Source organism: Typopeltis vanoorti, chromosome 8 (assembly GCF_054136105.1).
Source record: "Typopeltis vanoorti isolate ZY-2024b chromosome 8, IOZ_Tvanoo_1.0, whole genome shotgun sequence".
Classification (NCBI taxonomy): domain Eukaryota; kingdom Metazoa; phylum Arthropoda; class Arachnida; order Uropygi; family Thelyphonidae; genus Typopeltis; species Typopeltis vanoorti.
Genome location: NC_143556.1, coordinates 50,892,879 through 50,907,852, shown reverse-complemented (window position 1 = coordinate 50,907,852; position 14,974 = coordinate 50,892,879). Strand labels below are relative to the sequence as shown.

The 14,974-nt window shown below is 33.3% G+C and overlaps 1 protein-coding gene across 1 annotated transcript in view; it reads right to left on the bottom strand.

The window, feature by feature from the left end:
• Positions 1-9,749, bottom strand: part of LOC150103982 (breast cancer anti-estrogen resistance protein 3 homolog) — an 82,428-nt gene extending 72,679 nt beyond the window's left edge. Inside the window, exon 1 of the mRNA XM_090396658.1 lies at positions 9,644-9,749. Within this exon, the coding sequence (XP_090252784.1) occupies positions 9,644-9,686 (43 nt within the window). The 5' untranslated portion in view covers positions 9,687-9,749. The remainder of the gene's footprint in view (positions 1-9,643) is intronic.
• Positions 9,750-14,974: the final 5,225 nt, after the last annotated feature.

Below are 14,974 nucleotides of genomic sequence, written 5' to 3'. Positions count from 1 at the left end.
AAAAAAAAAGGAGGATATTCTTAATAAATTAGCATCAAAATGCAGTTTTAAAAAATAAATTATAATATATATTTATAATACGTACTAATATTTATCATATGTATAACTCATGTTAATCATGCTACTGTAAAGTGAAAAAGACTTAATTGGTGAGCTTAATGAATTAGCATCAAAAATCAATTTTTTTTAAATGTTTTATAATATAAAAGAATGAGTTCGTGGACCGTTCTCAAGTAATTTTCCCGAGTCTATTTTGGTCACAAGTCCATGTCTGTGTCTAGTTACAGTGGTTGTCGTTTGGATCTGCAGAATTTATTCCTTGACTGGACAGAGCCGAGACCTTGGATCTTTCATATGCAATGTCTCTAACGTGCTACGGATTTTCTTTTTTTGTCCGTAATGTGGGCCATTACGATCACACCAAAGGCGGTAAACATACGAGTACTTCAGGCAGCCACACCTAAGGGCATTGTGGTTTGTGAATTGACGTGTTTAGAAAAATTTTGTCGCTAGATATAAACCACCACTCTCCTGTTTATCAGAAGCCTGAAGGCCAAATGAAAAAAAAAAAAAAACAACACCTTGTCTCTTACTTAAAATGACAGTCGAGCCTTATGGTCCACTTCATGGCTGTTGGGTTAAACTTCTTCCCTATACTATGTTTTCACCTCTTCCTGATCATGATGGAACAATGACACCATCTCCTAAAGATAAGGAAGCCCTCTTGATATCAGTTTCTCCTATAATTCTTGTTTAGACAGTCAAGGCAAATCTCCTCTCACTGTTCCACAAACTGATCTTTCGTCAAAAGAACATCAGAAAAATATTCAATATCAATACTCGATCCTAAGTTGTCCCACCCATGGAATATCCCTCGAATTGTAATAAGAGCTTGCGCACCAGAACTAATACCCACCCTATATCGTATTTCCTTTACACCATGGAAACAAAGTTTTATCCAGCTTATTCCTAAAAAAAAGGAGATAATGATCAGTATCAAACAATTGCCCCGGTACTCCCCAATACTCTCAAAAGTAAAAGTAGAAGGTCATCAACAGCAAGCTTCTTCACTACATAGACTGATCAGTTAATTAGCGATTACCAATATGGATTCCGCCATTTTGCTTCTACAGCAGTCCTCCTCACGAACCATATCCATCTTTGGACACAAGCCATGGAAAGATTTGAAAAATCTCGTGATCGTTTTTGATATTTCCAAAGCATATGATCGAGCCTGGCATCGCGGCCTTCGTTCCTAGTTGCCATCTTATGGTTTTCCTTTTATTAGTTTTCTTCTGGTTGTTCACTGCGTCTAACGACGGATGGTTCACTCTGATTTTTCCGCCAATGCCAGAGTATCCCAAGGCTGCTGTGCTTTTTGCCAAGTCTTTCTTCTATACATCTTCTCTCATAACGTCCACTGTTTTGCTGATGACACTACTCCATTCCTTTCGTCATTCAACCTTGACTCAAGCTTCAAGATCTTCTATGGCCAACGTATTAAACACTGATCTTCCAGCCATTCTCATGTAGGTGAAAATAATTGAATAATTTCATAATGCTATAAAATACAATCCTTCATTATTTCCTAGAAGATAGATCATGCCTCACTCTCCCTCAACTAAGAGCCGTTTTCTCTTCTTGAGTTGACTCCTACAGTACATCTAGACTATCCTGATAAAACAGAATAGCAGTCAAAAAAAGTTTGGTATTATTTTCCGTTCTGAACATTACTTTTCTGCTCAACTCCTGACACTTTATAAATCCCAGTTCTGTCCAACCTTAGAATGTTGTTCTAACATCTAGAGTGACACACTAAAGATCTCCCTTAGATTGTATCCAGAAGAGAGCTCTTCGCTTAATACAATCCCCATTTCTCTCTCTCTCTCTCTCTCTCTCTCTCTCTCTCCGTGTCTCCCTTTAATCGCTTTCCCATAGCACCTCTGTTTTCTATGGAAGCCAACTTGGAAGGAATAGTGGAGTCCAGTTCAATGGGCTCCACTATTCCTCCACTTTCCTCTCGTTGCACGAATAAGAGCAGCTATACATAACTCTTAGATTACCCATTACACGCTGTAATTATATAGTATAAGATTACAATTCTTCATGGGAAGAATTTCAGTAAAAATTTTAAAAAAATAATAATTGAAAAATAGAATATTACAGAGAGGCAGGCAGAGAGAGATAGACTGTTTCTCCACATCAACCTATAAAAAGTAATATAAAAATCAAATATTCAGACTACTAAAATCGTAAAATTCTCGTTAAAACTAACATTATTTCTATAGATAGTTATAAAAAGGATTCTTAAATTCTAACTCATTTAATCTAGTACACAAAGAACCTTTATAGTTTTTTTTTTTCCTTTCAACTAAAGGTGAGTTGCCGGTCTCATACAGAGATATAGAATCCCCGTAGCTCAGTCGCTACAGACGAAGTTATTTGGTCTGAAAGATCTTGGGTCGATTCCCGTCTAGCAACCTGTATGAAGTATTTTCGACTAAAAGTGATAATAAGGGGGGAGGGGAAGAGTTTTCCTCCCGGAAACTCTAGTTTTTCATCCTTCAAAAAGGCAAACTAGCACTTCAGGGAATGATGGTGGCCTGCCCTGTCCCCTGTATAGGAAGTAGTACCTTCTGACCAATACCTTATCTTGGATCCAAATGCCAATGCTGGTATCCTTGAAACTCCAATACACTGACAACAGCAACATACAAAGATAACACAGTTTTTCCTACCAGAAACTCAGGTTTTCTTTTCACAAAAAGGGAAAGACAAATGTTGGCAAATGAGTCAGCACACCCAGTTAACAGAATAAACTGCCCACCCCTAGCTATAGTTGCTAATTCGACCGTAATTCCATACAGACCCATCAGTATCAACCACTGTTTTTGCACTGTCCGACCACAGATACGAGAACCTCAGTTGGCACATTGCCAAGAAGAGTCAATTCATGTTGAAGGGGAGGAAGAAATGAAGGACGTACGAATTGGTCACCAACAAAAGAAATGACTTGCTTTATACGTAAAATTTTCCGACTGTTGTATAAGCAAAACAGTTACCACTTTAAAAACTACAATATTCATAAAAGATAAGTTAATTTCCGAGAAGTTAATAAACAACTCATCCCACAATATGGATTGATTACCCTATTATCGAAATGGATTCTTCTTCTTGAGGAGAAGTGTCGATGGGTCTCGCATCTGTGGGCGTACAGTTAAGTATAAATCGTGACTCTACTGTTGAGTGTTGATTGCAGTTTTCTACAGCGTTTAAAACATGAAAATGATTTGTCTTTTCGTCATGAAATAGTACGCTTCAATAAAAAGTCTATTTTATTAAGTTATTTTTAGAAACTATATTTTTATCTTACAAAATATATTTTTGTAAAAAATTTTTTAAGTTAACTCATGAAAATTTTATTTAAAATGAAGATTTTTAAACAAAAATCTAAAATTTATTAAGACACCTTTCTTTAAAAAAAATAAGTTTATATTTATTTTATAATGCAAAGGGTTTAACTGAGCAAGGCAGATCAGAACGAGACTTCCAGGGTAACGGATGGCAATGCTGTAGTAGCCAATGAAGTTTTAACTGAGGCTCGGCTATTGCCGTTACCCAGCCATGACTAGAGCTCAAAAACATCCCATCCACACATTTTCTTCAATCAGATGAAGGGATAAAGAGTCAAGGACTCAGTCCATCCCCCCCCCCAAAAAAAACCCATTTAACTGTAATGAAGAGATCTGCGTTATACATCGAGTTGAACTATTGAGACATCTTAAAACAGTATTTTTTAATATTAATATGAGATTTATTACTATGAAAATTGTTTAAATATTGAAATGAAAATGAATGCTTTTAAAAAAAAAAGTAAAAATGTAAAATTTATTGACACCTTTTTTTTTGCGTTATCTATAATGCCATAAACGAAGCCCTTTGGTCGGAAAGAGCAGGGTTCGGTTCCCGTCCATGACGTGAGGAACCTTTATCAGGTCTTTTCGACTAAAAGTAGTTAGCGGTCTCATACGGTGGTAGAGGCCGGCGTTCTCCCCGGAAACGCGGGTTTTTCATTCCTCAAAACAGGCAAATCGGCCCCGTGAACACACGTCTATAGTGATAAATAGTTAGGGCGAGGAAGGCAACTGGGAACCACCTTGTTTCATAATCATTCCCTGGTAAAATAGCATATTGCTATTCAACCAAACCATAAGGTTGAGGACTGAAACAACTATAATGTCAAGATATAATAAACAGTTGAATTTATCTCTCTTTCCTACATCAAGATTTAAGATTATCTTTTAGTTATTTAGTACAAAATTGATTGTGGGATCAATATGGAGAGTGACTTTTCGTATGGAGAGTGATTGGGATGCATTTTGTAAGAGTGTGGTGAACGCGGAGACAGTGAACATGTTTAAGGCGCGGTATGATAAACTATGTGTGTCACAGTGGAACCTGCAACAATAATAATAATAATAACTGTTTATTATAATAATAATAATAATAATAATAATAATAATAATAATAATAATAATAATAATAATAATAATAATAATAATAATAATAATAATAAAAGCGCCTCCGTAACTTAGTCGGTATAGACGAAGCCTTTTGGTCGGAAAGACGTGGGTTTGGATTCCGTACATGACGTGAGGAATCTCTATCTGGTCACTTACGACTAAAGGTGAGTTAGTCGGTCTCATACGGCGGTTAGCGGGTTTTTTCACCTGGAAACTCGGGGTTTTCGTCCCTCAGAAAGAAGAGGAACTCAGAACTCTTCTTTCTTTGGGGAGAAAAAATAACTTCCTAATTCACCACTTCAAAATGATTTCAGATCAGAATAAAAAGTATATATCTTGTCAGGAATGCTCCCAGCTTTAAAGACTCAAACTCACTTTCAGAGATCGATGATTGTGGGTGATCACAAATTAAAGCATAGTTTTTAGCTACTGAAGGTGGAACAGATAAAATGAAGAATGACTTCAAAACAGCAGAAATAGCTATTAGACTAAGGTGTAAAGTAATTTTACGTGCCCAAAGATCTTATTTCTAAAGTCATTCTCAGTTAGAAGTGCTGTATAATCATGGGGTTCAAATCGCACCAAAAGTACTGAATTATGAGTACTTGAAGGGAGGGATAGCAGGAAAGCCATCCCAATCAACACTCCAGTAGTCCACACATAGCAGATACACGTACTTTGTCATTATACTCGTGAACATGTTACTGACGTTTCCAGTAAAGGGTACTTGAATATACTGCACGGGTTTTGCAATGGCAAAGCGACTTCTACCGTTGAGAAATAACGGCAAAAATTTCCAGGACGAAGAGAATGTGACTTACTTCGGAGTGTGTCACTGACAATAAATTAGGGAAAAAAAAAAAAAAACCACTTAAATGACGCTCACGCCTACGTGCCCGAAGTATTTCTTCCATTTGCATGTCCCGCGCATGACAGTCTATAAAACGTTGAAGAGCTGTATCCATAGGAATGAGTACATCATCCATATATCAAAGCCAATATCAAGAATGGTTGAATGCACTTCGTCATTTATAGTACGACATTTTGTTCACAGGGGACGCAGAGTTTCATTATGATGGAGCCAACAATGCCAAAATCTTTCATGTCCGGACTTTTAACTATCCATGTGGAACTGCAGAAAATAATTTCAAACATCATTTTTCGATAAATGCCAGGTATTGCTCGCAAGCAGCTACTTGTATCATACATCTTCCAGCATTTAAAAAAAAAAAAAAAAAGCGTTTCTCTGAGAACACGATTATAGCTGTACTACTGGAACATCCCCATTTCACTAAGCACGTAATATAGTATCTGAAAGAGCAATTTGCTTCACTGATGAATTGGCCGTGGTGGGTCATACAAATTATCTGCTACGGCTGCATGTAACACTTGATGGATGAATGTAAGGTGGATACAAGAGATGAACTAATTCATTGAATTTTTGATATTGCAAGATGTATTAATGACAGTTCTCGGTACGGTCATACTTTCATAGTCGGATTAATAATGATGAGAACAATGATAACTATTTTTGAACATTTAGTAAGTTGAACACCATGAAAAGATCATGTAGGGGAAAAGGTTTAGGCATAAGCTATATATAAATAAAAATATAAAAACAGAGATACTGTATAAATTTATACCGTTATATATTGTCAATAAGATTTCATGAAATTTAAAAATATATCTTTGTAGTTATTTACTTTATTCTATAAAATGATAAGCTGAAATTGGAAACGGATGTGACGTCGGCTTGAAACGGATGTAGGCTGTAACGTTTTTATGTAACGTTTTTTTTATTTGAAACGTTTTGAAACTCAGGGGTTACCCTGAGTTTCGAGTCTTCAAAATTCGAGTCATCGGAATTCAAGGAGAACCGGCCTACCAGTTCGGGGGGGGGGGGGGGCGAAGCCCCTAGTTTACATATACATTAACATTTTATAAAAAATATAATATTTCATATTGAAGTTATTTTAAAATAATTATTTAACAGGTGTGAAAATAAACAATTGACAGATAAAGAAATCCAATACATTTAACAGAGACGCAGTAACAAAAGAATTTTTTTGTTAGTTGATTCAAAATCATGTCTATGTCAGTAAATATTGACTGGCATTTTTCAATAAATGAAAAATTATTTAAAGTAGTTTTAAATAATAAATATTTTTTAAAAAAATAATAGTAACATATTTAATAGATTAACGGGAATTTTTATTATGCGAATTTTAGAAGTTTTGTTTCATTTCCGTTTCTATGCAAGAAACGGAAATGAAAGTATTAGATACTTTCAAATAAATAATAATTAAAAAAAATCCCTTTACATAAGATTTATTGAGAACAAATGTAAATTTACTTCCTGTTTGTCGAGGGACGCCAACATTTCTCACTGGTTCAATCTTTTTTTTTTTTTCTCCCCTTCGGTAAGTCACGCAATAAATTAAAAAAAAAAAAAGAAATAAATAAATAAAACCGTTTGTTGTTAGAATTCTACTCCTAACTAAGAAATAGCACCGAATTATTTGCGTTTTTGCTTCTAATGACTTCGTTGCTCATAAAACGAGAGATTTCTCGCTCTGTGAATTTCACGTTCTTCCACTTTACTAATGACTTTGATAATTACCATATTTACACAAAGCATCAAATATGTTTCAACGATAAGTGTACACCAATAAAAGCGGCACTTGCATTTCGTGTTCTCACGCCACACTCTTCATTGCCGAGAGCAAAAATCGTGCCTCGTGTTCGCATCACGTAATTATTCATGTTCCAAGCGTGAGCCTGAAATAAAGACAGCATTGTTTGACTCTCGCAATGCGCTCACGTGTTTCTAGCTGCCAATGAATTATGCAAGTGAAACACTTTCTTTCATTATTTTTTCCCCAGTTTTTTTTTTTTTTAATGCTCCTTTCGGACAACCTCTGCTGATTGACATACGTATTTGCCTTCTTCATTGATCATACGAAACAGATAAAGCATGAAAGGTATGTTGAAATCCTTTTTTTTAATAATCTATTAAGTAGAGGATCATGTTTATGAACGCTAATAAAAAGATAACTCTTTACATTTCCGTTTTAGTTTGTTGCAATCGCTTTTAACCGATAACCAGCAGCCAGCAGAACACCCTATTGGCTCTGATGGGTTTTCGCAGATAATAAATTTTATATATTAAAAAAAAAAAAAAAAAAAAAAAAAACATTCAATTAACGATAATCTTTATATTGGGTTTGTTTTTCTGTAACGGATGTGACGTTTGCTTCTGACGGTCACATCCGCTTTATCGTGCCGTTATTTTTGTCTTCAGCTATCAAAACAGCTAAAAGAAGTACATTTGACCAATGTCCTAAACTTGGTCTTGCAATAAAAATTTTCGTAACAAGAATTTAAATGAAATAATAATAATAAATTTTTGCACAAAAATATATTCATTAATAAATCACTGATTTTTTTTTTTCTACATTAATCGTTTATTATATGCACCAATTGACTTTAAACTATAGCTCCAATGAAAGTTTCGCTGCTGCTGCCAGTATGTCGCTATATAGACCACGCAGTCTCCAAGGCTAGTCTTGATAATAAGCTACACAATGTTACATTGATTCAGTATCACTTTTAGAGTTCATGCAATACTTAGGCATCATGTGATGTTATCAATACAGCAATACATTACTTTAAATTCGTACCAAGAAGTTGCACACATACTACCCTGTATTGGTTTTAGTAGCTGTAGGGTCTCAATGTCATTTTAATCATGCATCAACCAAAAGAGAGAAGTATAATAAGTTCCTTTTTTACTATTACTGTTGAAAAATATGTGGAATGGCCTTCAGTAAAGAGTTATTGAAGCAATTCATTCATATAATGCTTTAATCAATGATTAGATTACCGAAGTTATAGTTTAACTCAAAATTTATGTACTATGAAAATATATTAGTATTACTGCTTGTTGAAATAAGTATGTATTTCTTTTTCCAAGTGAGAATTTAAAAAAGCAGCCCAACTTTTAAAAATTTAATTTTTATTTCTTCTGATGCAAATAAATAAATAACTTAAGCCTTTTAGCACTGCAGTGAAAAGAACACAGTATTCTGTGTTCTGTCACTGTGATGCCTATAAAAGCAGCTCTTCTTCCAGATCAGTGTTGCACTGTAGTAATTTCAATATGCTAATTCGGCCAACACAAACGCATATATCTTAAGATGTATGTAGTTTGTGATATTTTTTTTAAAAATTTTGTTTATATTATATAATTATAATCTATATAACTAACTTTATTTGCCGAGTTTGTTTTGTGGCGGGTCTATGTGCCAGTCCATATCTGTATCGAGAACATATTTCATGGTGTCATATTTATTTGTGTCCATGTAATGCCATTACTCTGACGTATATGTCTTGTGTGTATCAAGATGGTGTTAGAGTTTCAGATATGTAGTGTGTGTGATGCATGTTTATGTAAGCAGTGCTTAATTCATCTTATTTTTAAGTTTAGACTTTTAAATTTGACTCACTGAAGGACTGGTTATTACCAAATGTTTTTAATATAAAGGATTGTACCTCTGATCCTAATAACTGATAAGCTTAATAAATAAATATTTATAACGCATATTTACAAAAACAGAGGTCTGTTTTTTTTTTTTTTTTTTTTTTTTTTGTGAGGAGAGAGAGAGAGAGGATACAGTTTCACGAGCAATTGAACTTACCAAACTATCAGAGTGAAGAATAAATTTGGAAATCGAAATCGGTATTTGAAGTCTATAGAGATATATATTTTACAAGTTTGTTTATTTTATAAGGAAATATCTAGAAAATAAGAAAGCGGGATTCAATGCACTGTCATCAGCAGACTGTGCATTGGATTTGCTGCTAAATAGAAATCACTGCTGTACAGAAGGAAGAAAAGAACCTTGTAGTAGGACTTCAATAGTTACAAAATCAAAGGATAAAGATCTATCCACCGTTTCTCTCTTAGCTAGAGAGAAAGTTGAAAACCGAGGTGTAAGAGATTAAAGAAATTACCAAGAGTTTTAACAAGTTCTAAATCAATGAAATGCTTTAGATATCAAGAGCAAGATATTAGAGATACAATATACTTCCCCCAAAACTTTCTCATCACATTTACTTACCTCTCTCGTATTTCTCTTTTAGGATTACCAGTGACGTCATCATTCTTGCTCGATGAGAACCATTTTTAACGCCCAGTTGTTTTAGTTCTCCTTCTGACAAGCTAAGGAGATCCTGAAAATAAAACGCTATTGGTTTACGATGGTTATCACGACTGAGAAAATTAATTCAATGCTAAAAAGTAAATTTCACTAAATATATTAAATATATATATAAATAAATATATATAAATTAATTCAATGCAAAAAAGTAAATTCGACTAAATATACTATAAAACAGTAATGAGCTGCAAGCAATACTTAGCCTCAATATATTCCCCCACCCGGTTAGAGGATTGTGTTTTATGTATTCTTATTGAAATACTTAAAATATCCTATTCTTTTAAGAATCGAAATTTAATTAGTAGGCCTAATGCAAATATATTGTATATTTAATCGAGTTTCAGCTTTCTCAGTACATCAGACATTGCGCATGCTCAGCACTGGTTTGTGACGTAATCCTGAGGCTAGGACAACCACGTTTATGGCTATATTCATAGTGTGAGCCAGTGGCGGCCAGTGAAAATTTTAAGTGGGGTTGCTGCATATACAAAATAAAAAATTTTTTTAAAAAAATATTTTGTTCCTAATCAGTAACCAATTTATTAATAAATAAATTTACATATTAAAAAATTGCTTTATTAAAAATATTTCACCCTCACTACGAACAAACACCGATAATAAAAGTTTTCGTATATCACAAAAATAACGCGCGCAAGCATACGATTTATCTGTAAGCGACACTGCCCAAACGAGCAGTGTCGGAATCACTTGTAAAGTGCAATCACAAGCACAAACGAATATCGGCGAGTCTAGCTGCAATTGGCCGAACGCGATATTTCTGACACTGCGTTAGATCGCAGTGCATTTGTTTCGTGTAACGATAATTGAGAAAATATAATTCTGTTCATATTTTCAACAGTGACACTCGTCATAATTCACCTTGTATCTATAATAAATAGATAATTATATGTTATTTTAACAAAATAAAATAAGATTTGCAAAAAATAATTCACCCTCACCACGAACACGCACCAATAATAAAAGTTTCGTATCTCACAGAAATAACGCGCGCAAGCATACGATACACTGCCCAAACCACTTGTAACGTGCAATGACAAGCGCAAACGAATATCGGCGAGTCTAACTGCAATTGGCCGTACGTAATAATTTCGACACTGCGTTATTATAACTATTCAATCAATGTCAAAACATAAGCTGTAATCTTTAACATGTTGTATTGCATTTATATAATGTTGTAAGCATTGTTATTATTTGTAAACACGAACAAAATTTAATTTTTTCGTTTTTTTCCTTGGAGTGCTGCAGTGTCGTAGTGCTTATGTACGAGTCATCACTGGTGTGAGTTGAAACCTAGAATGCTGCTAGTTCGCGATAAAGAGCTGGATACGTTTATTATATCATAGTTTGAGATACGCGTCAATTTGAAACCGTTAAGATTAGTTAAGCTGCTATATAGCTAAGGTCAGGAAGCGCAATTATAATGTTATATGTGTTTAAAAGGCAGCTCGTGAATACCGAAATAGAGAAATTGTGTATTGCATGCATTAAAATTAATACTTGACTATGTTAATTAGCTCTAATTGTCTTATTACTGCAGTATTTTTTCTATTTCCGGAAAAACATATTTTAAAATAGATGTGCCATTTATTGACCGAGAAATATGAAACGAAAAAAAAAAATGAAGATGCTAAAGTACAAAAACATTATATTTACTTATAGAAAACACACAGAAAAATTTCTACAAAAGATTTTATTTTTGATGACTATGAGAAGGCAGAACTGTGTTATGATCCTTTTACTTGAAATTTCGTAAAAATCTCAATTCTTCATTTAAACTTAGAACATCTACTATAAGATCTGTAGTTTCTCTAAATTTCTAATTTAGAGAAACTCTCAAATTTCAATTATTGGGAATGTTAGCATAATATGTAGAGCGCTTGCTACACGATTGGACAAATTTATTTAATAAAAGGGATGTTTTATTAAATAAAATGCTTGTCTTTAAAAAAAAAAAAATCCAAGTAGTTAGGGGAGACACTCAGGTTCTAAAAAATATTTCTTAAAAAAAATAATTATACTCCACCGAAACAGAATTTAGGTTTGATCATATCTGACTCTGCTTTCGATATACCACCACGCTTTCCATCACAAAATCAGTTTCATTATCGTACTTTGGACCACGTAATTTAATTTTAAGACTTCAATACTGTAAAAAAAAAAAAAAAAATAAGGAGTGGGGAGCACTTCATCATTTGAATACGTTCATCATATCACAGAAAGAACTGATAAAAAAAACGGTTAACTTTTAGGTCAAATAGAACAAACTGTCCCTTGGATGATTAGAAATTCAAATAGCGAAGAAGGAAATGACATATTGGATTATAACATTAAATCAATCGTTGAATTCTAATGTCGGTGAAATCAATCTTCGCCAGCATTCCATTCTTTGATTTGAAATATGCTTTATTATCAACACGATCAGAATACACAAATGAAAAAAGAATCCTTGAATTATTTTTTCAGTATAACTTCCAAACTTGTTGAAAGATTCTTTCCCATCCGTCCACAACTTTTTTCAATGCCTTTGCCTTGCACCGTAACCGGCTGCCCAACCTTCTTGTAATGCAGGCAATGGTAGATGATATCGTAGACTGTTCCTTATGAAATGCGAACGATGTCCTTGATTTTCATCCATTAAACGAAAGAAACTACGGCAGCAATGATGTTCAGGAATAGTTGAAGTTCTCGGCCAACCGTTCCTTTACGCATCGTTAACATCGATCCGTCTGACACCACCGCCAGTTTATCGTCTAGCGTGACAAACATTTTTCCCCATATATAGGGACCATCTGCCGATAAATGTCACTTGGAGTGACTTTCTAGGCCCACAGAAATTGCACAACACTTTGCTCCTTTGGTGTGGACATGAAGAAACGCCATCTGACGGGGGAGGAAACAAGTAAGACAATTTTTATTCGACTTTAATTTGTATACTCTGGAATGTTCTTAACACAACAATATACTAAATAGCAATAATAATAATAATAATAATAATAATAATAAAATTGGTAGTGACCTTCACTTTATTCTTAATTCAAATCGTTCACGTTTTAGTGTAATGCATTTTCCAATTTAAACTGATGTTCCTCGTTGGCGCCATCTATTGAACGTACAATGTACCACCATACAAAAATTAAAGTATATTATTTCTATTTCCAGAAAAATATATTTTAAAATAGATGTGCCATTTATTGACCGAGAAATATGAAACGAAAAAAAAAGTGAACAAACATTTAAACTTGTATTTTGATTAACATATCTGAATCACTTAAGACATAACACACTTTATAATAACTGAGTCATAAAAATTTTATTGGAACTGATTCATAGAGATGAATAATTAATTGTCTGATTATAAATACTTGAACAAATCTCCATTTTTTTTAAAGGTTTATGGTAAACGTATTTCTTCATCAATGAGGAAAATTTTTCTTAATTTACCAAATAAACGTGCGGGTACGTCCTACCCTTGTTTATCATCCCCCCACGAAAAAAAAAAAAAAAAAAAACTGATTATGTTATTAAATATCTTGTGAAGTTCTATGGAACTCCGCGTTTTCACATGCTGAAACAACACTATATCCTGGATTATTATTATTATTATTATTATTATTATTATTATTATTATTATTATTATTATTATTATTATTATTATTATTATTATTAATACATGGCTTATAAGAGCAATAATTAATAAAGAATTACTTTAAAATGTACATTACATTAACACGTTATAAATAATCGTATTATGAATCCTTCCTTGAGTCGGCGATCTTCATAGGGTTGCCCGTATAATAATAAAAAAAAGAATACAGCAAAACCTGTGATTTATATTCTTAGTTATAGATGGCGCCACTACATACTAAATAGCATAGTATGAGAGTATAATTGGACTAAATTTGAATTTTGCTGAATTTCATTTCCTGTTTAATTCTAGGCACACTTCTGAAATGCAGCACAAACAATAGCAATGGGGAAAAAAAGCGCATGCGTAGTGGTAGGATTGATCCATTTCTCTTTTTTGGGGGATCAGTATAAATCCCCCCCCTCCCAAAATAAGATATTTTTTCCCACTGGTCACCACATGATTAGTTAAAAACTAATCCCATATTTAATTATTATATATTAAGCGCATAATATTTGTACATTATTTGTACAAATAATGTTTGTATATTTGTACATTATATTTAATTACAGAATTAAATATACAGAATTCTGTACATTAATGTACAGAATATTTGTACATTATAATACTTAAATAATACTATATTTTAAAATTTTAAGCTTTATTTGATCAAATTTAAATTCTACATTTTTTTCTTCTTGCATTCTGAAGAGAGGTCAAGCAGTTATAAGATTCTTATATATTTATATAGTTTGGGCCTTCTTTGAAAGTAGTTGAACTTTATTTCAGTTATTCATTTATTTTTTATGATAAATGAGATCTATGAAAATTTTCCGACTTTTAACTAACACCAATGGTAGGTCAAAGGTCAAGGTAAACCAGAAACCCTAAAAATAAAATGTGGTCTTTTTGATAACAATTTATGCTTCCAATAAAATAAATGTTGCAATATTTTGGAATTTTTATATCTAATTACTAACTATCAGAATTCATCATTAAGAATCCATCTCAAAAATAAATAAATAAAATTAAAATCTAAAAAAAAAAAGAGAGAGAGAGAGAGAGAGAGAGAAAGAGAGAGAGAGGGAGAGAGACCAGAATCTGTTTAATGATTCTGGGTCTCTCTTTCTGCACGAGAGGTCTGTAGAATTTCTACGATTTTCTACGAATAGTTCATAAAGGGTTTTCTAGAAAAGAACAAATGGAGTTTCTTTTATATATATATATATATATGTTAAGAATACCAAGCAATTTTTAAACCTGGTTTTACTCCATTTCCCAAGTAAGCAAACAGACAAATAAGTCAAGTTTGCGCCTGCAAGTGATGCAAGTCTAGCTGATCCTACAGGTAGTGCAAGACCAAGGCAACTCGTGGTAAAGGTGGCATGTAAAATACTTTCTACATTTATATCTCCTCCAGAGATTTTTATTTAATAAGGTTAAAACACCTTATGGCAACTTGTTCTGGTAAAATACTTACGAGCTCTGTATTACTAAATCTTGGTATTTCTAGCCTAGCTCCCACTGATGAGACCTCAATAAAGGTCGAAACCGGTCTGGGTAGTAGCCTCTTGCCTTTAATACAA